The 25,614-nt window shown below is 46.3% G+C and overlaps 1 protein-coding gene across 2 annotated transcripts in view; it reads left to right on the top strand.

Annotated features, from left to right (window-relative positions):
• The window catches only part of TLCD3A (TLC domain containing 3A), a 62,635-nt gene that overhangs the window by 14,705 nt on the left and 22,316 nt on the right, over nt 1-25,614 (top strand). Inside the window, exons 2-5 of one of the 2 annotated variants that reach the window (XM_058164056.1) lie at nt 3,488-3,571; nt 11,037-11,250; nt 15,049-15,144; nt 20,173-22,647. In XM_058164056.1, the coding sequence (XP_058020039.1) occupies nt 3,488-3,571; nt 11,037-11,250; nt 15,049-15,144; nt 20,173-20,445 (667 nt within the window). In that variant the 3' untranslated portion in view covers nt 20,446-22,647. Of the gene's footprint in view, nt 1-3,487; nt 3,572-11,036; nt 11,251-15,048; nt 15,145-20,172; nt 22,648-25,614 lie in introns of those variants that run through there. The other variant, XM_058164057.1, reaches the window with a different exon arrangement.

The raw sequence follows: 25,614 nt of genomic DNA, 5'->3' as shown, positions 1-25,614 counted from the left end.
TTTCTTGACCGGGATGCCTTATGCACGGTCACTCACGCTCTGGTTACATCTCGTTTGGACTATTGCAATGCTCTCTACATGGGGCTGCCCTTGAAGTGCACCCGGAGGCTGCAGCTAGTCCAGAATGCAGCTGCGCGAGTAGTAACGGGAGCCACTCGTTGCTCCCATGTAACACCACTACTACGCAGTCTGCACTGGCTTCCTGTGGTCTTTCGGGTGCGGTTTAAGATTTTGGTTACCACCTTTAAAGCGCTCCATGGCTTAGGGCCCGGGTACTTACGGGACCGCCTGCTGTTACCTCATGCCTCCCACCGACCCGTACGCTCACACAGAGAGGGTCTTCTCAGGGTGCCGTCCGCCAAACAATGTCGGTTTACGGCCCCCAGGGGAAGGGCCTTCTCTGTGGGAGCTCCTACGCTTTGGAACGAACTTCCCCCTGGTTTACACCAAGTGCCTGATCTTCGGACTTTTCGCCGTGAGCTGAAAACGCATTTATTTATCCAAGCGGGACTGGACTAAAAGTTTTACTTAATTTTTACCGGGGTTAATTATTAATTTTTAGATAATGGGGTTTTATCATTTTAACTATAATTTTAATTCTGGCCTATTTAAATAAGTTTTTTAATTAGTTTTTATTGTGTATGATTTCTGTATTTTTATCTGGCTGTGAACCGCCCTGAGTCCTTCGGGAGATAGGGCGGTATAAAAATTTGATTAAATAAATAAATAAATAAATAAATAGAACTCACCATTTCCTGGTCATTGTGCCAAAGTCACCCAACTGGCTTTCATGGCTATGGCAGAACTTGAACTCACTCTCCCACTTTCTAGTCTGATGCCTTAGCCACTAGATCAGACTGGCTCTCTTCAGCAAAATTGAAGGGATCTTAGAGGTCATCTAGATCAACTCCCAGGAAGGATCCACCATGCTATAAAATGCCTGTTTTTATCTGTGCATTGTTGGGTTGTTGTTTTTTTATTATTATTATTGTACATCCCCCAGAGTCCCTTTCTGTGAGGTGGGCTGCTCTATACATTTGAATACGAGCGATCCTTGACTTACGACTGCAATGGAGACCAGCATTTCAGTAGGTTAAGGGAGGCGGTTGTTATGTGAGTCGCCTCGGATTTTACAACCAGTTTTTGATAACGTCGTTGCGGCCGTTTTTATTTTTTTTTATTTTTTACTTTTTGTTTACATTTATATCCCGCCCTTCTCCGAAGACTCAGGGTGGCTTATGATCTCTTTTGCCATGGTTGTTAGGCAAATCATCTGCCGTCATTAAGTGAGTCATGGGGTTGCTAAATCCACATATCTTAAAGTCTGCTGTCAACGTTCCGACTGAACCCAACCAAGGGTTCGAGACGGTCCAATCTCTAATGCAAAACTTTATTGAGTACATCATATCGGCACAGATGTGGGCAAAACCAGGTCTAGCTAATTCCCACGCAGACCAGGGGTGAAATGCTCCCAGTTCGGACTGGATCAGCCGATCCGGTAGCGATGGTGGCGGGTGGTTTGGAGAACCAGTAGCAAAAATCCCTGCCCCCCACGCCCCCATGCCCAGCTGAGCCACGCGATGGTCAGAGCCTTTTTTTTTTAACTTTTAAAAGCATTTTTTGAACAACCTCTTTGGCCAAAGAAGTTGTAAAAAAATGCTTTTGAAGGGTTAAAACAAGGCTCTGATGATCCCGGCTCCTGATCATCAGAGGCTTTTTTTAAAATTATTTTTAAAAGCATTTTTTAAAAGGTAAAAAAGCTGAAGCCTGCTAGGCAAAAAATGGGGGTGGGGGGTTCGTTTGAGAGAGAGAGAGAGAGAGAAAGAGGGAAAGAAAGAAAAAAAAGGAAGGAAGGAAAGAAGGAAGGAAGGAAAGAAGGAAGGAAGGAAGGAAAGAGAGAGAGAGAGGGAAAGAAAGAAAAAAAGGAAGGAAGGAAAGAAGGAAGGAAGGAAGGAAAGAGAGAGAGAGAGAAAGAAAGGAAGGAAGGAAGGAAGGAAGGAAAGAGAAAGAAAGAAAGAAAGAAAGAAAGAAAGAAAGAAAGAGGGAGGGAGGGAGGGAGGGAGGGAGGGAGGAAAAAGGAGAGGAAGGAAGGACTACAAACCTGGCACTAGACACAGCTTCAGAGGATAATCCAGGGTTGGAAGGAACCTGGAGGTCATCTAGTCCAACCCCGCTCCAGCAGGACATTATTAGTGAGTTTCTGTCTTTTGATCCCCCAGTCACCTAGCCACACCCACCCAGTCACATGACCCCGGCCACCAAGCCACGCCCACAGAACAAAGAAATTTAGATTTCACCACTGACGCAGACCCACATAGTTAAAAGTTAAAAATTCAGGTTGTCCTTCCCCCTGTTAGACCAGGTCACATTGTCCAATGGATTCTCTCGGTATTGTTGTGAGAAAGTCTGGTAAAGTCCTGGTAAACCCCTGCTGAAGTGTCCTTGGTCCCCACGGCTGGCGTCTTGATGTCTGGAACCAATTTTCTATCTAACCCTCCCCCTTCCCTCCCCCTCATAGTTCGTTGGTAAGCTGAGAAGTGATAATAGTTGCAACACCAAAAGCATCTTTAGAAGCTTGACATCTGCTGGCTGGGGAATTCTGGGAGTTGAAGTCCTCCTAACTTAAAGGATGCTGGCTGGGGGATTCTGGGAGTTGTAGTTCACACATTCCAACACATGCTGGCTGGGAGATTCTGGGAGTTGGGAGTCCACCCATCTTAAAGCATACTGGCTGGGGGATTTTGGGAGTTGGAGTCCACCCATCTTAAAGCAGGCTGGCTGGGGGATTCTGGGAGTGCAAGTCCACCCCTCTTAAAGCAGGCTGGCTGGGGGATTCTGAGAGTGCAAGTCCACCCCTCTTAAAGCAGGCTGGCTGGGGGATTCTGGGAGTGGAAGTCCACTCATCTTAAAGCAGGCTGGCTGGGGGATTCTGGGAGTGGAAGTCCACCCCTCTTAAAGCAGGCTGGCTGGGGGATTCTGGGAGTGCAAGTCCACTCCTCTTAAAGCAGGCTGGCTGGGGGATTCTGGGAGTGGAAGTCCACTCATCTTAAAGCAGGCTGGCTGGGGGATTCTGGGAGTTGTAGTTCACACATTCCAACGCATGCTGGCTGGGGGATTCTGGGAGTGCAAGTCCACCCCTCTTAAAGCAGGCTGGCTGGGGGATTCTGGGAGTGGAAGTCCACTCATCTTAAAGCAGGGTGGCTGGGGGATTCTGGAAGTTGAAGTCCACCCCTCAGTTGCCAAGTTTGAAAAATACTGCTCCAGATAACTTTAGCCTGCTCTCCTATCTTCTCTTATCTTCCTTTCTTCTGTGAACTAAGCGGACTTAACCCCCGCACCGTTATCTTGATCCTCCTGTGTCCCTTGCAAGCATTTCTTTCCTTTGCCTCCAGAAATAAATTCAGATTTGTGCCTCGTCTGTTTTACCTCTTGTCTCTTAGTTCACGTCCCTTATTCTGACTTTATTTTATTTTTTTTCCTCCTCCAGGCTGGTCTCTTCCATCCAAGCCATCATGGCTACCCTCTCAGGCCTGGTTGTCATTTTCAGCTGCAGAGACGTGGTGCACGACAGGTAATGGAAAAACGGGGCCTTTTCGGAAAGAGACCAAAAACCAAAACCAAAAAACCCAGGCATCTGAAATCCTGCTTGGACTTTGGACAGGATACTCACCTGCCAAGATAGCACATTCCGGAATCGGATGGGATGTCAGGCAGGGTGAGACCAGGTGCGCTCAAGGCCATAAATAGATAATCATTAGCCATTGACGGCTAAAGCTGGAGCCCCAATTTCAAACGATCTTTACTCGCAGGAAGTCCCCGGTTTTCAACCCCGCAGGGTGCGTGTCGCTTAGCGAGACAATCGCCAAGGGACTTTTGCCTCGTTTTACGACCTTTCCCACCACGGTTGTTGGGCGAGTCACTGCAGTTTGTTGATTTGAGCCGCACGGTGGTGAATCCGGCTTCCCCGTTGTGAGAAGGCCGCCAAAGGGGATCACATGACCGTGGGAAACCGCAACCGTCATAAATACGAGTCAGTGGGCAAGCGCCCATGGGAACTCTGCAATGGCCATAAGGGAAAAACGGTCATAGGTTAGGTTTTGCAATACTGTTGTGACTTTGAATGGTCACTAAAGCAGGGGTCTTCAACCTTGGTAACTTTAAGCCTGGAGGACTTCAACTCCCAGAATCCCCCAGCCAGCAAAGCTGGCTAGGGAATTCTGGGAGTTTTAAGTCCTCCAGGCTTAAACTTGCCTAGGTTGGAGATCCCTGCGCTAAAGGAATGATTGTAAATTAAGGACCACCTGTATTTATTTATTTGTTGGTTGGTTGGTTGGTTAATCAAACTTGTAAAGACATTGAATAAATTGCAGAAGAAAACATTGAAACGATAGAGTTATTAAATTTAAAAATTCAGTTCAGTTCAGTTTATTTATTTATTTATTTATTTATTTATTTATTTATTTATTTATTTATTTAGATTTTTATACCGCCCTTCTCCTGAAGCCAAATAAAAACAATTAATACATAAATAAGCTTAAAAACATATTAAAAACTAATTATAAACTGGTCAAATTTAAAATTAACAATAAAATTGTTAAAATGCGCTTGTTACCTCTCGCTTGGATTATTGTAATGCTCTCTACATGGGGCTCCCCTTGAGGTGCACTCGGAGGCTTCAGTTAGTCCAGAATGCAGCTGCGCGGGTGATAGAGGGAGCTTCGCGTAGCTCCCGCGTAACACCGCTCCTGGGCAGACTGCACTGGCTACCTGTGGCCTTTCGGGTCCACTTTAAGGTTTTGGTTACGACCTTTAAAGCGCTCCATGGCTTAGGGCCAGGGTACTTACGGGACCGCCTGCTGTTACCGCATGCCTCCCACCGACCCGTACGCTCTCGCAGAGAGGGACTTCTCAGGGTGCCGTCCGCCAAGCAATGTCGGCTGGCGGCCCCCAGGGGAAGGTCCTTCTCTGTGGGGGCTCCCACACTCTGGAACGAACTTCCCCCGGGTTTACGCCAAATACCTGACCTTCGGACCTTCCGCCGCGAACTGAAGACACATCTTTTTATTCGCGCGGGGCTGGCTTAAATTTTATTGATTTTTAAATTTTCTATTATTAATTTTAAGGGTTTTTAGTTTTTTATATATTTTAAAGTTTTTTAGGCCAATTATAAAATAAGTTTTTTAATTTGTATTTTAAATTGTATATTGTATTGTCTGTTTTTACTTTGGCTGTACACCGCCCTGAGTCCTTCGGGAGAAGGGCGGTATAGAAATCGAATAAATAATAATAATAATAATAAATAAACAATCCTAAAACTTGCCCTTCCTTCCCCTGCCAAAATTCCCCTCAAGCTAGCCCTACACGGTGGAATAGAAAAGTCTTGAGCTCGCCTTTAAAAGACTTTAAGGTCGGGGAGTTGACGCAGCCCCGGAGGCAGCTCGTTCCATAGGGCTGGAGCCCCCACAGAAAAGGCCCTCCCCCTGGGGGCCGCCAGTCGACATTGTTTGACTGACGGCACCCTGAGGAGGCCCTCCCTATGGGAGCGCACAGGTCGATGGGAGGCTATAGGCGGCAGTAGGCGGTCCCGAAGGTAACCCGGTCCTGTGCTATGGAGCGCTTTAAAGGTGATGACCGGTACCTTGAATTGCACCCGGAAAGAGTGCAGAGAAGAGCAACCAGGATGATGAGGGTACCGGAGGCTAAAACACATGAAGAACGGTTGCAGGAACTGGGCCTGGTTAATCTAGTGAAGAGAAGGACCAGGGGAGACATGAGAGCATCTTCCAATATTTGAGGGGCTGCCACAAAGAAGAGGAAGTCAAGCAGGGATATCCAGCGGGTTCTGATAGTTTGAGCAGTTCGGAGAACTGGCAAATACCATTCCCGGCTGGCCCCAGAGTGGGCTGGGAATGGAGATTTTGCAGTATCCTTCCCCTGCCAAGCTCACCAAGCCACACCCACCAAGTCATACCATGCCCACCAAGCCAAGATACAGAAGGATCTTAACAGACTTGAACATTGGGCACTATCTTAACAAAATGAAATTCAACTGTGAAAAAAGTGAGGTTCTACATTTAGGCAAGGAAAACAAAATGCACAGGTACCGGATATGTGGTACCTTGCTCGATAGTTTCAACTCCTACCCTCAAAACGACGCTATAGAGCACTGCACACCAGAACAACTAGACACAAGAACAGTTTTTTCCCGAAGGCCATCACTTTGCTAAACAAATAATTCCATCAACACTGTCAGACTATTTACTGAATCTGCACTACTATTAATCGTCTCATAGTTCCCATCACCAATCTCTTTCCACTTATGACTGTATGACTATAACTTGTTGCTGGCAATCCTTATGATTTATATTGATATACTGACCATCAATTGTGTTGTAAATGTTGTACCTTGATGAACGTATCTTTTCTTTTATGTACACTGAGAACATATGCACCAAGACAAATTCCTTGTGTGTCCAATCACACTTGGCCAATAAAATTCTATTCTATTCTATTCTATTCTATTCTATTCTATTCTATTCTATTCTATTCTATTCTATTCTATTCTATTCTATTCTATTCTATTCTATTCTAGTAGTACCTGTGAGAGGGATCTTGGAGTCCTAGTGGACAACCATTTAGATATGAGCCAGCCGTGTGCAGCAGCTGCCAAAAAAGCCAACACAGTTCTGGGCTGCATAAACAGAGGGATAGAATCAAGATCACGTGAAGTGTTAATACCACTTTATAAGGCCTTGGTAAGGCCACACTTGGAATATTGCATTCAGTTTTGGTCGCCACGATGTAAAAAAGATGTTGAGACTCTAGAAAGAGTGCAGAGAATAGCAACAAAAGATGATTAGGGGACTGGAGGCTAAAACATATGAAGAACAGTTGCAGGAACTGGGTATGTCTAATTTAATGAAAAGAAGGACTGGGGGAGACATGATAGCAGTGTTCCAATATCTCAGGGGCTGCCCCAAAGAAGAGGGAGTCAAGCTATTCTCCAAAGCACCTAAGGGTAGAACAAGAAGCAATGGGTGGAAACTAATCAAGGAGAGAAGCAACTTAGAACTAAGGAGAAATTTCCTGACAGTTAAAACAATCAATCAGTGGAACAACTTGCCTCCAGAAGTTGTGAATGCTCCAACACTGGAAGTTTTTAAGAAGAGGCTGGACAGCCATTTGTCTGAACTGGTATAGGGTTTCCTGCCTGAGCAGGGGGTTGGACTAGAAGACCTCCAAGGTCCCTCCAACTCTGTTATTCTGACCCACATGCAGCTGGCTTTGTTTTGCAAAGAAATGCAAACCTTCCCCTTTTTCATCTCAAGCCAACAATGCCCACCTTTTGTGCATCGCTCACAAAAAAGCAACTGTTGCATGTGCAGAGTTCGCGAGAGGCTTCTGGTAGGGCCATTTGAGGGCAGATGATAGCATCAAGGAAAAAGTGCGCGATGACCACAGGCGAGGCATTTTGCAGCTGAGAGGAGAATTATGCCGGGGTCCAAGCTCACCACAAAAACAAATCGGTCTTTTGGATGCAATTCGGATCACCAGCCCGATCAGTGTTTTTATATATATTTGTGTGACACTGTAACCGTCATAAATATGAACCTATTGTCAAGCACTCACATGTAAATCAGGTGACCATGTGATTTATATGGGTGTGTATGTATGTATATGTATTTATACGTGTGTGTGTGTGTGTGTGTGTATGCAGGTTTTGGTATGTTCAGGTCTTTTCCCGTGTAAGATTGGAAGTATTTAGGCAACGTTTCGATGAGATCTCACTTATGTGAGCAAATGTGAACAAAGCCAAAGCCTGAAGATGATGAGTGAGATTCCTATTTATGACGGTTCCAGGATCCGGAGATCACGTGTTCCCCTTTTTGCGACCTCCTGACAAGCAAAGACAAGGCGGAAAGCCGTTTCACTTAACAATTGTGTGACCAATTTAACGTCTGCGTTGATTCACTTAACAAGCGTGGCGAGACACATCGTGAACCTGGGGTAAAACTCACCTTAAGAAACGTCTCGCTTAGCGATGGAAATTTGGGGCTCCGTTGCGGCCGTAAGGGGAGGACTCCCTGTACTTAAATCTACCTGCAGCCGATGCATGTCAGGACAGTCATGAATTTGGCATGTGAAACGCTTGCCAAGAAAATATCGTTTTGGAACATCGCCCACCGCAGTTATGTAGACACTTCACGTTCCGAAAAAGTATTTTGTGTGCCTGATTAAATATTTCGATTACATTTCCGTCTACCCCACCTTGTTGCTTCTATTAATAGGAGAGATTGCTTAGAAAAGGAAAACCGGTGAAGCGTGTATCCGGCTGGGTCTAATTCAGACAAAAAAACTGGAATATCGAGATATATCCTGATCTGTGGTTTAAAAATTGGGCAGCTCTTAACGCCGAGCATGTTAATAATATTTGCCTTAATGGGAGGTGTAGGAGATCTTAATATATTGGAACCTGATACCGTTTGGATTTTGAATTCGGCTCATTCCTCCTTGACTACAGGTAGTCCTCGACTTATGACGACAATGGAGCCCAACATTTCTGTTGCTAAGTGAGACACTTGTTGCTAAGCGAAACAACTCCTGCCCCATTTTATGACCTTTCAAAGTTACAAGGACGCTGAAAAAAGTGACTTGTTGTGACCTTTTTTTCGCACTTACGACCGTTGCAATATGATCAAAATTCAGAGGCTTGGCAGCCGGCTCATACTTATGACGGTTGCAGTGTCTGGGAGTTCTGGGAGTTGAAGTCCACAAGTCATAAAGAGGCCATTGTTCCCCATGATGCCTCAGGAATTCTGGGAGTCGAAGTCCACAAGTCATAAAGGGGCCTTCGTTCGACATGCTGGCCCAGGAATTCTGGGAGTTGAAGTCCACAATTCATAAAGGGGCCATTGTTCCCCATGATGCCTCAGGAATTCTGGGAGTTGAACTCCACAAGTCATAAAGGGGCCATTGTTTCCCATGATGCCTCAGGAATTCTGGGAGTTGAAGTCCACAAGTCATAAAGAGGCCATCATTCCCCATGCTGGCCCAGGAATTCTGGGAGTTGAAGTCCATATGTCATTAAGGGACCATCGTTCCCCACCCTTCCTCTATGGGTTAATATACATATACATAACATAACATAACAACAGAGTTGGAAGGGACCTTGGAGGTCTTCTAGTCCAACCCCCTGCCCAGGCAGGAAACCCTACACGATTTCAGACAAATGGCTATCCAACATTTTCTTAAAAATTTCCAGTGTTGGAGCATTTACAACTTCTGCAGGCAAATTGTTCCACTGATTAATTGTTCTAACTGTCAGGAAATTTCTCCTTAGTTTTAAGTTGCTTCTCTCCTTGATTAGTTTCCACCCATTGCTTCTTGTTCTACCCTCAGGTGCTTTGGAGAATAGCTTGACTCCCTCTTCTTTGTGGCAACGCCTGAGATATTGGAACACAGCTATCATGTCTCCCTTAGTCCTTTTTGTTAAACTAGACATACACAGTTCCTGCAACCGTTCTTCATATGTTTTAGCCTCCAGTCCCTTCATTATCTTTGTTGCTCTTCTCTGCACTCTTTCTAGAGTCTCAACATCTTTTTTACATCGTGGCGACCAAAACTGGATGCAATATTCCAAGTGTGGCCTTACCAAGGCATTATAAAGTGGTACTAACACTTCACGTGATCTTGATTCTATCCCTCAGTTTATGCAGCCCACAACTGTGTTGGCTTTTTTAACAGCTGCTGCACACTGCTGGCTCATATCTAAATGGTTATCCACTAGGACTCCAAGATCCCTCTCACAGGTACTACTATTGAGCAAGGTACCACATATACGGTACTGGAGCATTTTGTTTTTTTGGCCTAAATGTAGAACCTTACTTTTTTCACTGTTGAATTTCATTTTGTTAGATAGCGCCCAATGTTCAAGTCTGTTAAGATCTCTCTGTAACTTGAGCCTATCTTCTGGAGTGTTGGCTATTCCTGCCAGCTTGGTGTCATCTGCAAATTTGATGAGTTCCCCATCTATCCCCTTGTCCAAGTCATTGATGAAGATGTTGAAGAGTACTGGGCCTAAAACAGAGCCTTGGGGTACTCCACTGCATACTTCCCTCCATGTGGATGTAGTTCCGTTGAGGGCTACACGTTGAGTGCGGTTGGTCAGCCAGTTACGAATCCATCTGGTGGTGGTGCTGTCTAACCCACATTTTTCTACTTTATCTAGTAGTAGATTATGGTCTACTTTATCAAATGCTTTACTGAAGTCCAAGTAAATTATATCGACAGCATTCCTCTGGTCTACTAATTTTGTCATTTTGTCAAAGAATGCGATAAGATCAGTCTGGCATGATCTGTTTTTGACAAACCCATGTTGGCTTTTGGTTATTACTTTGTTTGCTTCTAGGTGTTCGGTGATTCGTTGCTTGATTATCTTTTCCAGAATCTTCCCCGGTATTGAGGTCAGACTGATAGGTCTGTAGTTTCCTGGATCTGTTTTTTTTCCTTTTTTGAAGATGGGAACTACATCAGCTCTTTTCCAGTCCTCTGGCAGCTCCCCTGTGCTCCAAGATCTTTGAAAGATATAGTTCAGTGGTTCTGAGATCACGTCTGCCAGTTCCTTCAGAACCTTGGGGTGTAATCCATCCAGTCCTGGTGATTTGAACTCGTCTAGGGTAGACAGGTGTTCACTTACCATTTTCTTCCCTATTTTAACTTGTGTTTCTAATTTGTTTTTTGTAGAAAGAACATAGAAAGAAGTTAATAATAACAACAATAATAATAACAACAACAACAGCAACAACAATAACAACAACAACAGAGTTGGAAGGGATCTTGGAGGCCTTCTAGTCCAACCCCCTGCCCAGGCAGGAAATCCTACACCATTTCAGACAAATGACTATCCAACATTTTCTTAAAAATTTCCAGTGTTGCAGCATTTAGGCATTGTATGTTACATTACATGTATGAATGACATGAAGGAGTGAGACGTGACCTAATCTAGCCACCCTTAACGTTCTTCTCTCCCGCAACAGACACTGGCTCGCCAGGGAATATATCTGGATCGTGGTGTCATACATGACCTATGATATCTACGTCATGTATCTTTGCCACTGGCACAAGAATCAAGACCCAGGGCCGGCAGAGGGGAAGCCCTTCTGGGATAACCTGCGGAGCTTTCTGCGGAAGGAACGGCTGATGGTCACCCACCACCTCTTCATCCTCCTCGTCTTAACGCCGGTCGCTGTGGTGAGTCCCAAAGGGTGGTCAAGCTATAGGCCAGAAGTGGGTCGGGGCCATTCGTCTTATTCCTAGGGAAGTCGACGGAAAACAACGTGATTCCTAGTTGTTGTTGTTTTTTTTAAAAAAGAATCTAAATACAACTAGTCCTCCACTTACGACCACAACTGAGCCCCAAATTTCTGTTGTTAAGTGAGACATTTGTTCAGGGAGCTTTTGATTATTTTTTTACGATCTTTCTTGCCCTGGCTGTTAAGTGAATCACTGCAGCTGTTAAGTGAGTCACACGGTTGTTAAGTGAATGTGGCTTCCCTATTGACTTTGCTTGTCAGAAGGTCACTAAAGGGGATCGTGTGACCCCCACCTAAGACAGGGGTCTCCAACCTTGGCAACTTTAAGGCTTGTGGACTTCAACTCCCAGAATTCCTCAGCCAGCTTTGCTTTAAATATGTTGCCAAGCATCTAAATTTTGATCACATGACCAAGGGGAGGCTGTAATGGTCGTAAGTGTGAAAAATGGTCATAAGTCACTTTTTTCCGTGCCGCTGTAACTCCAAACGGTCACTAAATGAGCTGTTGTAAGTCGAGGACTACCTGTGGAGTCAGTCCTCGAGTTATGACCGCAATTGCGACTGGGATTTTGGTCGCGAAGTGATGAGGTTGTTAAGCGAGTCATCCCATGATCGGTTTTTTCACCAACGTTTTGCCATGGCCATTGAGCAAACTGCATGGTCGTTAAGCGAATCTGACGTCCCCGTGGACTTGGCTTGTCAGAAGGTCGCAAAAGGGGCTTGTGTGACCCCCCACCCCGGGGACACTGCAACCGTCGTAAATACGAGCCAGTTGCCAAGCGTTGGAATTTTGATCAACTGACCCTGGGGAATGCTGCCACCGTCGTAAAGGTGAACAACGGTCAGACGTCATGTTTTTCTGTGCTGTTGCCTCTTCGACCGGTCACTAAACGAACAGTTGTAAGTCGAGGACTGCCTTCAGTTCTTCGAAATTGTAAAATTCATTCATTAAAACAAATTCATCCTTAAATTCATTAAAAACCCCAAAACCAGATCAATACGAGATCATCTCAAAAAGAGATCAGACCAGGGGTGAAATGCTCCCGGTTCGTACCAGATCGCCTGATCCGGTAGCAATGGCAGGGGGTAGTTCGGAGAACCGGTAGCAAAAATCCCTGCCCGCCCCCCAATGCCCAGCTGAGCCACGTGATCATCAGAGCCTTTTTTTTTTTTACTTTTAAAAGAATATTTTAACAACCTCTTCAGGTGAAGAGAGAGAGAAAGAAAGAAAGAAAAAGAAGGGAGGGAGGGAGGGAAGGAAGGAAGGAAGAGAAAAGAAAAAGAAAAAGAAAGAAGGAAAGAAAAAGAAGGGAGGGAGGGAGGGAAGGAAGGAAGAGAAAAGAAAGAAAGAAAGAAAGAAAGAAAGGAGGGAGGAAGGGAGGGAGGGAGGGAGGGAGGGAAGGAAGGAAGAGAAAAGAAAAAAGAAAGAGAAAGAAAGAAAGAAAGAAAGAAAGAAAGAAAGAGAAAGAGGAGGGAGGGAGGGAGGGAAGAAAGGAAGAGAAAAGAAAAAGAAAGAACGAAAGAAAGAAAGAAAGAGAAAGAGGAGGGAGGGAGGGAAGAAAGGAAGAGAAGAAAAGAAAGAAAGAAAGAAAGAAAGAAAGAAAGAAAGAAAGAAAGAAAGAAAGAAAGAAAGAGGAGGGAGGAGGAAGGAAGAGAAAAGAAAAGAAAGAGCGAAAGAAAGAAAGAAAGAAAGAAAGAGAAAGGAGGAGGAGGGAAGAAAGAAAGAAAGAAAGAAAGAAAGAAAGAAAGAAAGAAAGAAAGAAAGAAAGAAAGAAAGAAAGAAAAAGGGAGGGAGGGAGGGAAGGAAGGAAGGAAGAGAAAAGAAGAAAGAAAGAAAGAAAAAGAGAGAGAAAGAAAGGAAGGAAGGAAGGAAGGAAGGAAGGAAGGAAGGAAGGAAGGAAGGAAGGAAGGAAGGAGAGGGAGGGAGGGAGGAAAAAGGAGAGGAAGGAAGGACTACAAACCTGGCACTAGAGGCAGCTTCAGAGGATAATCCAGGGCTGAAAGGGACTGGGAGATCATCTAGTCCAACCCTGCTCCAGCAGGACATTGTTAGCGAGTTTCTGTCTTTTGATCCCCCAGTCACCTAGCCACGCCCATCCAGTCACATGACTCCTCCCCCCACCAAGCCACGCCCACAGAACCGGTAGGAAAGAAATTTAGATTTCACCCCTGGATCAGGCAACACCTGGATGAACAGATGTTTCCAAAGGTCCCGTTTTAAATGCTCGGGAAATGCGGCCCTGCCACTTGTCCAACGTTGCAGGCGGACATATATACCCATATATGTGTTTATATATTATATAATCTTTTTGTATGATACCTACATATATTATGACAAAATAAATAAACAAACAAACAAACAAACATTCCGCCTGTGAAGTCTGCCTTCTCCCCATGGACATCAAAGGCAAGTCCAGTTTGCCAGTTTGGGGGCTTTTTTGGGGGGGGGGAGAGTGCAGTTGTGTAATCTTTTGCTGGATCAAGGCCAGCCTTCCCTCGCCCGCCCACGTCTCCGGGGGAGGGGGGGGGTCCTACAGAAGACGGATCCTGGGATCTCGGGGCTCCATTCTGTGGGGTTTTTTTCAAGATCCGACCTGTAATCCTGTAGTTTTGCTTTTGAACCCGCAGTCAAGTTTTTCCTTTTGCTTCTCCTGAGCTGCGAATTGAGCCGCCTTCCTTTGGCTGCAAAGGTTGTGGTTTCTAGAAGGCTGCAAAATAGCTGTGCCGCTTGCCTGTGTGTGTGTGTGTTGTGTGTGTGTGTGTGTGTGTGTGTGTGTGTGGGCACACGTGCCCAGGGGGCCAGGGAGCCCAAAGATGGCTCAGAGGCCTTGAAACTGGGAGGGGAGGCTGCAAAACGTTTTGGATCCCATCCGTGGCTCTAAAACATCTTTTCCCTGCCTGGACCCTCCCTCCCTCCCTCCCTCTCTTCCACACTCCCTCTTTCCTCCCTCCCTTCCCCTCTCTTCCTCACTCTCCTGCATTCTTCTTCTCTCCCTCCCTCCCTCTCCCTCCCTCCCCCCTCTCCCATCTCTTCATCTTTCTCTCTCCCCATATCTCTCCCAATCCCTTCCTCCTCTCTCCCTCCCTCCCTCTCTTCCCTCTTTCTCACTCTCCCCATTCTTCCTCTCTCCCTCTTTCCTTTCTCTCACTCACTCCCTTCCTCTCCTCCGTCCCTCCCTCCTCCTCTCCTCCTCTTCCTCTCCCTCCCTCTCTTCCCCTCTCTTTCTCAATCTTCCCATTCTTCCTCTCTCCCTCCCCCTCTCTTCCTCTCTCTCTCCCATCACTTCATCTTTCTCCCTCCCTCTCTCCCCATCTCTCTCCCTCTGTCCTTTCCCACTCCCTACTCCTCTCCGTCCCTCCCTCCCTCTTCCTCTTTCTCCCTCTCCTGTTTTTCCTCCTCTCTCTCCCTCCCTCTTCCTCTTTCTCTCTCTCCCCTCTTCTTCCTCCTTCTCCCTCCTCTTCTTCTGTCCCCTCTACCTCTCTCTTTCTTCCTCTCCCTATCTCCTCCTCTCTTCCTCTCTCTCTCCCTCCCTCCCCTCTTCCTCTTTCTCTCTCTCCCTGTTCCTCTCCCTATCTCCCTCCCTTTCTTCTCCTCTTCCTCTCTCTCTCCCTCGCCTCCCTCCCTCCCTCATCTTCCCTCCCTCCATCTTCCCCTCTCTTTCTCACTCTTCCCCCGTTTTTCTCTCTCCCTCTCCCCCTCTTCTTCCTCTCCCTCCCTCCCTCTCTTTCTCTACAGCATCTGCGAGGTGAACTCGGAGACTTTTTCGTGGGCTGCATCTTCACCGCCGAACTCAGCACCCCGTTTGTATCCCTGGGGAAGATTCTGATGCAGGTGAGCATGTCCGACCTGGAACCTCCATATCTTTCTATTTGCAGATGCGGCTGACTGTTAGGGGCGAGTCGTTGGCCCCGATGGAAAGGGTGCGCAACTTGGGCGTGCTCCTGGATGGGCGGTTGTCCTTTGAAGACCATTTGACGACCGTCTCCTGGAGAGCTTTTTATCAGGTTCGCCTGATCCGCCAGTTGCGCCCCTTCCTGGACCGGGATGCCCTGTGCACGGTCACTCATGCTCTCGTTACTTCTCGCTTGGACTACTGCAATGCTCTCTACATGGGGCTCCCCTTGAAGAGCACCCGGAGACTCCAGCTGGTCCAGAATGCGGCTGCGCAGGTTATTGAGGGAGCAGCTCGAAGCTCCCACGTAACACCTATCCTGCGCAGACTGCACTGGCTACCTGTCGTCTTCTGGGTGCGCTTCAAGGTATTGGTTACTACCTTTAAAGCGCTCCATGGCTTAGGACCGGGATATCTACCAGACCGTCTACTGCCAACGTCTATCTCCCAACGACTGGTGCGTTCTCACAGAGAGGGACTCCTCAGGGTGCCGTCAGCCAAACAATGTCGACTGGCGGCCCCCAGGGGGAGGGCCTTCTCTGTGGGGGCTCCTACCCTGTGGAACGAACTTCCCCCTGGACTTCGACAACTTTCTGACCTTGGGACCTTTCGCCGCGAACTTAAAACTATTCCGTCTTGCTGGACTGGCTTGATTTTTAAAACTTTTAATTTGATTTTATGGGTTTGAAATTTCTGTCAATTTTATAGGGCGTTATTACATTTTAAATTTGGCCATTTGAATAAGTTTTTTAAGGGTTGTTTTTTAGTATTGTATGTATTGTTTCTTTTGTATTTTATTTTGGCTGTTCACCGCCCTGAGTCCTTCGGGAGAAGGGCGGTATACAAATTAAAATATTATTATTATTATTATTATTATTATTATTATTATTATTATTATTATTATTATTATTATTATTATTATTATTATTTACACAAAATGACAGTATACACAGCAAACGAGATACTATGCTAGGATTTTGTATCACAGATCACTAGTCGAACACTTCCCAAGCGTTTAGGACTGCGTGATGTATCGGCGAATTATGCGAGCAGATCCCAGTAAGGTGGCCTTCTGCAGCTGACCAATGGCGATCTGGTCAGCGCCAATTGCTTTTAAGTGCTCGCCTAGGTCTTTAGGCACAGCTCCCAGTGGGCCGAGTACCACTGGAACCACCTGCACTGGTTTATGCCAGCGTCTCTGCAATTCGATTCTCAAATCTTGATAACTGGTGACTTTTTCCAAGTTGTTTCTCTTCGATTCTGCTGTCACCAGGTTTAGCAATGTCGACTATCCACCCTTTTTGTTTGTTTGTTTGTTTGTTTGTTTACATTTATACCCCGCCCTTCTCCGAAGACTCAGGGCGGCTTACAATGTTTTTTCTTTTCCACAATCGTGATATCTGGGGTATTCCAAAACTTTATCAGTCTGTATTCGGAAATCCCACAGTAGTTTTGCATGCTCATTTTCAATCACTTTTTCAGGCTTATGATCCCACCAGTTCTTTGCTACAGGCAAATGATGACGATGATTAACGTTAGATGCCGCCCATCTCACCTCGCAACGCGACTCTGGGCAGCTTTCAATTTATTTATTTATTTATTTATTTATTAGATTTTTATACCGCCCTTCTCCCGAAGGACTCAGGGTGGTGTACAGCCAAGGATAAAACTCAATATATATACAATTAAAACCAGAATTTAAAACAAAGCAAATTACAAAAAGGCTGTAATTAGAATTTAAAAATTTAAAACCCTAAAACAATAAAAACCCAATTTAAAATAGTAAAACTATTATGCCAGTCCCGCTTGAATAAATAAATATGTTTTTAGTTCACGACGAAAGGTCTGAAGATCAGGCACTTGGCGTAAGCCAGGGGGAAGTTCGTTCCAGAGCGTCGGAGCTCCCACAGAGAAGGCCCTGCTCCTGGGGGCCGCCAGCCGACACTGTTTGGCGGACGGCACCCTGAGAAGACCCTTTCTGTGAGAGCGTACGGGTCGGTGGGAGGCATAAGGTAACAGCAGGCGGTCTCGTAAGTACCTGGGTCCTAAACCATGGAGCGCTTTAAAGGTGGTAACTAGAATCTTGAAGCGCACCCGAAAGACCACAGGAAGCCAGTGCAGACTGCGCAGCAGTGATGTTACGTGGGAGCCACGAGTGGCTCCCGTTACTACTCGCGCAGCCGCATTCTGGACTAACTGCAGCCTCCGGGTGCACCTCAAGGGCAGCCCCATGTAGAGAGCATTGCAATAATCCAACCGAGACGTGACCAGAGCGTGAGTGACCGTGCATAAGGCATCCCGGTCAAGGAAGGGACGCAACTGGCAGACCAAGCGGACCTGGTAAAAGGCCCTCTTGGAGACGGCCGCCAGGTGTATTTGAATGCTAAGTCCTGGTAATCCTTGACTTTCGGCCCCAAATTTCCTTTGCTTAAGCAAGGCAGCTGTTAAATGAGCTTCGCTCCGGGTTACTACCTTTTTTTTCCTCCCCATGGTTGTTAAGCGAATCGCTGCGGTTGTTAAGTGAATCATGCAATCATTAAGGGAACCTGGCTCCTACCAGTGTAGGGGTATCAAACTTGATTTCATTGAGGGCCGCATCAGGGTTCTGTTTGACCTCGAAGCGCCGTGTGGGCGTGGCCAGGGTGGGCGTGGTTGGGGTGGGCGTGGTCCCGTTTTCAGAGGGGACGGCCTCTTGCAGCCCTCTGGCAGCAAAAACGGAGCTTCGGACGGCCACGTGTGAGAGCTTGGGAGGGCCATGAGTTCCGTTTTTGCTGGCAGAACAGAGACGGGTTTCCGCAGGTTCTGACCAGTTCGGGAGAACCGGTAGCAGAAATTTTGAGTAGTTCGGAGAACTGGTAGTTAAAATTCTGACTGGCCCCGCTCCCATCTATTCTCTGCCTCCCGAGTCCCAGCTGATCAGGAGGAAATGGGGATTTTGCAGTATCCTTCCCCTGAATTGGGGAGGGAATGGAAATTTTACAATGTCCCTCCTCTGGTGTGGGGAGGGAATGGAGATTTTACAGTATCCTTCCCCTGGAGTGGGGAGGGAATGGGGATTTTCAAGTATCATTCCCCTGAATTGGGGAGGGAATGGAGATTTTACAGTATCCTTCCCCTGAATTGGGGAGGGAATGGAAATTTTAGTGTCCTTCCCCTGGTGAGGGGAGGGAATGGAGATTTTACAGTGTCCTTCCCCTGGAGTGGGGAGGGAATGGGGATTTTACAGTATCCTTCCCCTGGAGTGGGGAGGGAATGGGGATTTTACAGTATCCTTCCCCTGAATTGGGGACGGAATGAAGATTTTATAGTGTCCTTCCCCTGAATTGGGGACAGAATGGAGATTTTACAGTGTCCTTCCCCTGGAGTGGGGAGGGAATGGGGATTTTACAGTATCCTTCCCCTGAATTGGGGACGGAATGAAGATTTTACAGTATCCTTCCCTGGGAGTAGGGAGGGAATGGGGATTTTGCAGTAACCTTCCCCTGCCACGCCCACCAAGCCAGACCCACCAAGCCAGGCCCACATTACCAGTAGTAAAAAAAAATTGAATCTCACCACTGTGACAAAGGGTTGCAGGAGGTCGTCCCGGCTGAAAACAGAAGGCCACGCGAGAGATCTTGGAAGGGTCTTTTGGGACCACGAGCTCTGTTTTATCTGGCAGGGGCACTGCAGGCCGGTCCTTTGCTGTTTCCAGGGTGGCCCCACGGGTCAGATCTCAGAACCCCATGGGCTGGATCCAGCCCGCGGGCCTTGAGTTTGACACCCCTACCGACACTCCTTATCGGAAGCTGGCAGGGAACGTTACACACGGTGGTCACTTTACAACTTACTGTGGCAAGAATGGTCGTAAAATGAGGCGCAACTCACTCAACAACTTCCTCGCTTAGCAATGGAAATTTTGGGCTCGATTATGGTCATAAATCGAGGACTACCTGTGGTAAAATTTTGGAAGCCCGCTGCAGGTAGTCCTTGACTTCCAGCAGTTCATTTAGCAACCGTTCAAACTTACAAAGGCACTAAAAAAGTGACTTACGACTGTTTTTCACGCTTATGACTATTGCAGTATCCCTATGGTTGGTTATATGATCAAAATTCAGACACACCTGACTCATATTTATGACGGTTGCAGTATCTCGGGGTCATGTGATCCCCTTTTGTGACCTTCTGACAAGCAAAGTCCATGGGGAAGCCGAATTCACTTAACAACCAGGTTACTGTTGTGATTAACTTAACAACTGTAGTGATTTACTTAAAAAGAAACATTGTAAAATGGGACAAAATTCACTTAACAACTTGTTGAGTGAAATGTTGGGCCCGATTGGGGTCGTAAGTCGAGGACTTACCTATTCTAAATCTGAAAAGGAAGAAAGTCAGAACACAAATCATACAGAGATGAAGCAGGCACACTCCTGCCCAAAGCGGGAATTAAAAGAGCTGGAATTTTATTTATTTATTTATTTATTTATTAAATGTTTATACCGCCCTTCTCCCGAAGGACTCGGGGCGGTTCGCAGCCAAATAAAACCACAATGAATAAATACAGAATAAAAAATAATTAAAAAACTTATTAAATATGGCCCCAAATTTAAAATGCATTCAGAACAATAAAACCCATTTTAAAATTTAAAACCGAATAATAAAAACTTCTAAAAATTCTATGCCAGTCCTGCGCGAATAAATAAATACGTCTTCAGCTCACGGCGGAAGGTCCGAAGGTCAGGAAGTTGACGAAGTCCTGGGGGAAGTTCGTTCCAGAGGGTGGGAGCCCCCACAGAGAAGGCCCTTCTCCTGGGGGCCGCCAGCCAACATTGCTTGGCTGATGGTACCCTGAGGAGTCCCTCTCTGTGAGAGCGTACGGGTCGGTGGGAAGCAAATTTCTCCCAGTTTTGATGTTTTTATTTGTGGGTCAGCACTTGCCTCTCCTTTAACCTTCTCACCATTTTCTTCTTTTGGGGGGGTATTGACAGCTGAAAATGCAAGATTCCCTCCTGCATAAGATCAACGGGATTCTCATCCTGGTTACCTTCTTCCTTTGCCGGATCCTCCTCTTCCCGTACATGTACTGGGCCTATGGGCGACAGACGAACGTGCCTATCTACAAGGTGCCCTTTCGCATCCCTCTGCATTGCAACGTGGCCAACGCCTTCCTGATCGCGCCGCAGATCTACTGGTTTGGTCTCATCTGCCGCAAAGCGATGAGGCTCTACAGCAGTTCGCCAGCACCGGATCGAACGCGATAGCAAGAAACGCCTAAACATTCCCTTTGGAACCAACCTGCCTCACTTTACCAGATTGGGAGGTTTGGGGGAGGCGCCATTTTGCAACTGGCTGCCGTTCTTCCCAGCCGAGATGGAGAATCGGGAATCACCTCCACAGAGGTGCCTTTGTGGTCGCCAAAAAAAAGAAAACCACTAGCCTTGAGGTTGTACGCTTCCCAAGTCTCCCCGTATCCGTGCCCAGTGACTGCAGTGGTGTTCCAGATGTGTTCCAGATGTTGAAAGTGGAAACTGAGACTTGTAGCTGGCCAGCCCCATAGGCTGTGATAATTCAGCAAATCCTTTTGCCCTGAGATCTTCAGTTGGTGGTTTAGGGCAACGAGGTTAAAGAACACCATACAGACTGATCTACACATCCTTCTTTGACTATCCCTCATCAGAGGGCGCCCTGATCTTTTCACTTCCTCACCTCGAAAAATTGCCTGCTGTCAAAACCAAGGATGTCAAACTGGCGGCCCACGGACCAGATGCGTCACACGCAGACCACGCCCACCCCAGTTCCACGAAGGGAAAAAAACGTTAAACATCACATGACGGCAACGTGACATGGCGAGTTTGACACCCATGTTCTAAACCTTCTTGAACCGCCCTGAGTCCTTCGGGAGATAGGGCGGTATACAAATTTGAATAAATAAATAAATAAAATAAATTCTTCCATATGTTCTCTGTGGTGCCAGTGTGCCGCTGGTGAAATATGGACGTCTTGATGGCTGCCATGATTTTACCAAAAGTGCCGAGGGATTGCTCCTGGAAAATTTTAGCATCCCATTTGTTTGTTTGGTTTTTTTTGTTAAAAATACATCTCAGCGTTTTTGTGCTTCTCATTCATTCCGATAGCCATGCCCAGCAAAATAATGGAAGCTGGAGAGATTTGGGACTGCCCTTGTCTCAAATCGTGGGACTTCGAACAGACAATATTGTACAATGTTGCATTTTTTGCACATTCCAAGTTTCCTTTCGAGGCACAAGATGGAAAACTTGGCTGATGTCAAGGTCATTTTGGAACAGGTGCCAAGTTTTGAGGTGGATAACCGGATCGTGATTCAAGAAGATAAGGTTCAAGAAGAGAATTTTTGGTGCTCCGTGTGTGTGTGACGCACATAAAAATCAATGAGGCTTCAACAATGGCGTTCCCACTGCCATCTTGATTTTTTTCTGACTTTGCAGATATTCAACACAGAAAGGAAGGAAAATTGAGACCGTGATCTGAAGTGAAGATGAATCAGAAGTTGCTGAGGATGGACCGAACCGGCTGTTCAGATCTGGAAAGATTCTCGTAAGATTCTGTTCTGACCTGGTTCCCAAACGTGACAAATCCTCTGTAATTAAATCAACTATTTCTTTATTGGGAGCACCTGACAAAAAGTCTCTCTCACACAGCATGCTATTAATGGCTGACCAGCAGGGAGAAGAATAGTTGTCTGCCGCACCTATTCATCTCCACCCTCGTCAACTGGGTTTAAGCCAGGCCGAACAAGAAAAGTCCACCGGGAAAGAGTTTGCATCTGTCTCCAAGACTGCCACACTTTTGTATAGAGTGAGATCTAGGACAATTCGACGCGGCCAGCTTGCCCCGGCCAACTTATCCTAGCCAATTCGCCGCAGGACAGCAGTTACACTAATATCAAGGAAATGTTGGAATAGAATGATTAAAGGAAGGATGCTAAAGGAGGGACACAATGAAATAAGAATGAGAACAATTCAAACAACATTGAAGAAACCGTGGCGTTGAGTTATCCCATGTTGAATTGACCCTGGATGAATTATCCGGCAGCGAATTGCCTGTGGCAAGTTGTCCTGCACCAAGCTAGCTGTGGCGAATGGGCCATGGCGAATGGACCACGAAAAGTTGGCCACAGCGAGTTGTCCTATGCTATATAGAGCAGGGGGTCTCCAACCTTGGCAACTTTAAGACTTGTGGACTTCAACTCCCAGAGTTCCTCAGCCAGCAAAGCTGATATAGAGAGTCCTTATGTCCATTCAGCTTTGGAAAGATACTGTGTTTTCCCGAAAATATGACCTACTGCAAAAGTAAACCCTAGCTTGATTTTTACATGTGCACCCAATATAAGCCCTACCCTCAAAATAAGCCCTAATTAAGTCCTCTCCCATTCCAGGGTGCACAGTGTCATAAAAATATCTCAATAAAAAAAACAAAAAACAGGAGACAGCAATGGCAGTTAGCTTCCATATATACATCTCAAACCTCTATCCATCTGCTACTTTCCGTTCCCTATTTCTCTCGGTTTCATCCTTCTATGTCCAAATATATTTTTAAAACTACACCCTTTGCAAAGTCAAAGCTCAAGCTAGGGTTACAAATAGCTCTGATATACTTTGCAATCTTTCTAACTAAAAACTTTGGTTCATATCACTTTTTAGGGCCTGCTGCTATATCCTTCTGAGACCTATGGATTCTGGTTGTCCAATAAGCTATTTGTCCATTTCTCACAACAGGTGAAAATTAAGCTTGGTTGGGGATGGCGGGGGGTGGAGCTGAACTACTGCTTATCTTCGGATAGGGGTGAAATGCTCCCAGTTCGGACTGGATCGCCCGATCCGGTAGCGATGGTGGCGGGTGGTTCGGAGAACCGCTAGCAAAAATCCCTGCCCCGCCCCCATGCCCAGCTGAGCCGTGCAATCATCAGAGTTGGTGTTTTGTTTTTTTTTACTTTTAAAAGCATTTTTTTCTTCGGCTGAAAAAATGCTTTTAAAAGTAAAAAAAAAGCCTCTGATGATCGCGTGGCTCAGCTGAGTGTTAGCCAAAAAATGGGAGAGGGGGGTGTCCGTTTTTGCTCCCAGCAGGCTTCCCTGAAGCCTGCTAGCCAAAAAACAGGGTGTGTGGGAGGGAGGAATGAAAGACTACAAACCTGGCACTAAACGCAGCTTCAGGGGATAATCCAGGGCTGGAAGGGACCTGGAGGTCATTTAGTCCAACCCTACTCCAGCAGGACATAGTTAGTGAGTTTCTGTCTTTTGATCCCCCCAGTCACATGGTTACATAGCCACACCCACCCAGTCACATGGATCTCCCTACCAAGCCACGCCCACCAAGCCACACCCACAGAACCAGTAGCAAAAAAAATTAAGATTTCACATTGCCTTCGGATAGTTGCAGCCAGGCGTCGCACCACCTCAGCCCGGATTCAGAGTTCTGTTATCGGCTGCAGAGGCCTTCAGGAACGCTTTGCTGGGGCTGACGCACGCAACTGAGAGGACTCAGTGGATGACACTCCCCCTGAAAATAAGACCTAGTGCATTTTTTTTGTGGCAAAAATAGATATATAAGACAGGGTCTTATTTTTGTTCTGACCTAGGCTTTCCAAGAGCACGAAGTAGATTCCTTGTTCCGATAAAAAACCCTTTTTATTACCTTACTGTGAATTCTTCTCGTTCACCTTCAGCAAAGTCTTTCATGGGAGAATTTACAGTCACAGACCTTATTTGGTTTGGAGAGCTGCCAGGCTGATACCTTCAAAACTTGGCAAGGAGTCTCGGAGAGTCACAAACTAATTAAGCGAACAAATTGCCTCCTGCAAACTCCACTCCCCTTTCGTTCCTCTTTTATTCCCTCTTGGGAGGGGCCATTCATCGTCCACCTATGGCCTTACTCCCGAGTCGACCCTTGTTCTTTAGCTGTTCCCTTTGTTTGGCAGCTCTCCGCATGCGCAGACTGGGAACAGGCTCCAGCTGTTCGTCTGCCTCACTGATGTCTGACTCCGAAGGCAGTTGATACCTGTCCTACGGCCCTGGCTCTCTCTCTGCCTCCGATGCAGAGCCCTCGTCAGTCCCTTCCCCAGACTCCAGGGCTGGCCCAGGTTCCTCCCCAACCTCCTCACTATCCGAATCTGCTGCCAGCTCTGCTGGCTGTTGGTGGGCCACAACAATTTTCAGGGAAAATACGGTAGGGCACTGCTCCCTCAAGGTCGTGTTTTTGGAGCATGGGGAAACAGAGAAATCTTGTCCAAACATTGGCGGTTGATATTTGCTACTACCGGTAATCCTCAACTTAACAACGATTCATTTAGTAACCCTTCAACGTTACAACGGCACGAAAAAAAAGGGACATACGACTGTTTTTCACACTATTGTGGCATCCCCACGGTCACATGATCAAAATTTGAATGCTCGGCAACTGACTCGTATTTATGACTGCCGCAGGGTCCCGGTGGGGGCGGGGAGGGGGAGAGTCACGTGCTCCCCTTTGGCGAACTTCTGACCAGCAAAGTTGACGCAGAAGCCGGATTCATTTAACAACCATGTGGCTAACTTAACAACCGCAGCGATTCACTGAGCAACTGTGGCAAGAAAGGTTCATAAAACGGGGAAAAACTCACTTAGCAACGGTCTCACTTAGCAGCGGGAATTTGGGCCTTAATTGTAGTTGTAAGATGAAGACTTAACCGGTATACCAGGGGTCTTCAACCTTGGCAACTTTAAGACTTGTGGACTTCAACTCCCAGAATCCCTCAGCCAGCAAAGCAGGGGTCTCCAACCTTGGCAACTTTAAGACTTGTGGACTTCAACTCCCAGAATTCCTCAGCCAGCAAAGCTGGCTGGGGAATTCTGGGAGTTGAAGTCCACAAGTCTCAAAGTTTATTTATTTATTTTTTACTTATTTTTATTTTGTCACAACAGTATACACAAGCATCAACATAAAACAACAACATATCATATAAGCATATATATGAGCAAAATGCAATAACTATGCAATAACTATGCAATAACTATATTAATTTGATATAATGAAAGGAGACAATAGGAGAGGAACGGTAGGCACTTTTGTGCTCTTATGCACGCCCCTTATAGTCCTCTTAGGAATGGGGTGAGGTCAATAGTAGACAGTTTTTGGTTGAAGTTTTCGGGATTTTGAGAAGAGCCCACAGAGTCAGGTAGTGTGTTCCAAACGTTAACAACTCTTACAAAATTCATATTTTCTGCAGTCAAGATTGAAGCGGTTAACATTAAGTTTAAATCTATTGTTTGCTCTTGTATTATTGCAATTGAAGCTGAAGTAGTCTTTAAGAGGAAGGACATTACAGTAGATGATTATATGAGTTAAACTTAGGTCTTGTCGGAGTCGGCGGAGTTCTAAGTTTTCTAATCCCAGGATTTCAAGTCTGGTGGTATAAG

The sequence above is a fragment of the Ahaetulla prasina genome, chromosome 1, assembly GCF_028640845.1.
Source record: "Ahaetulla prasina isolate Xishuangbanna chromosome 1, ASM2864084v1, whole genome shotgun sequence".
Taxonomy (NCBI): domain Eukaryota; kingdom Metazoa; phylum Chordata; class Lepidosauria; order Squamata; family Colubridae; genus Ahaetulla; species Ahaetulla prasina.
The sequence above is the reverse complement of the archived record's forward strand: the minus strand, read 5'-3'. Positions and strand labels throughout refer to the sequence as shown.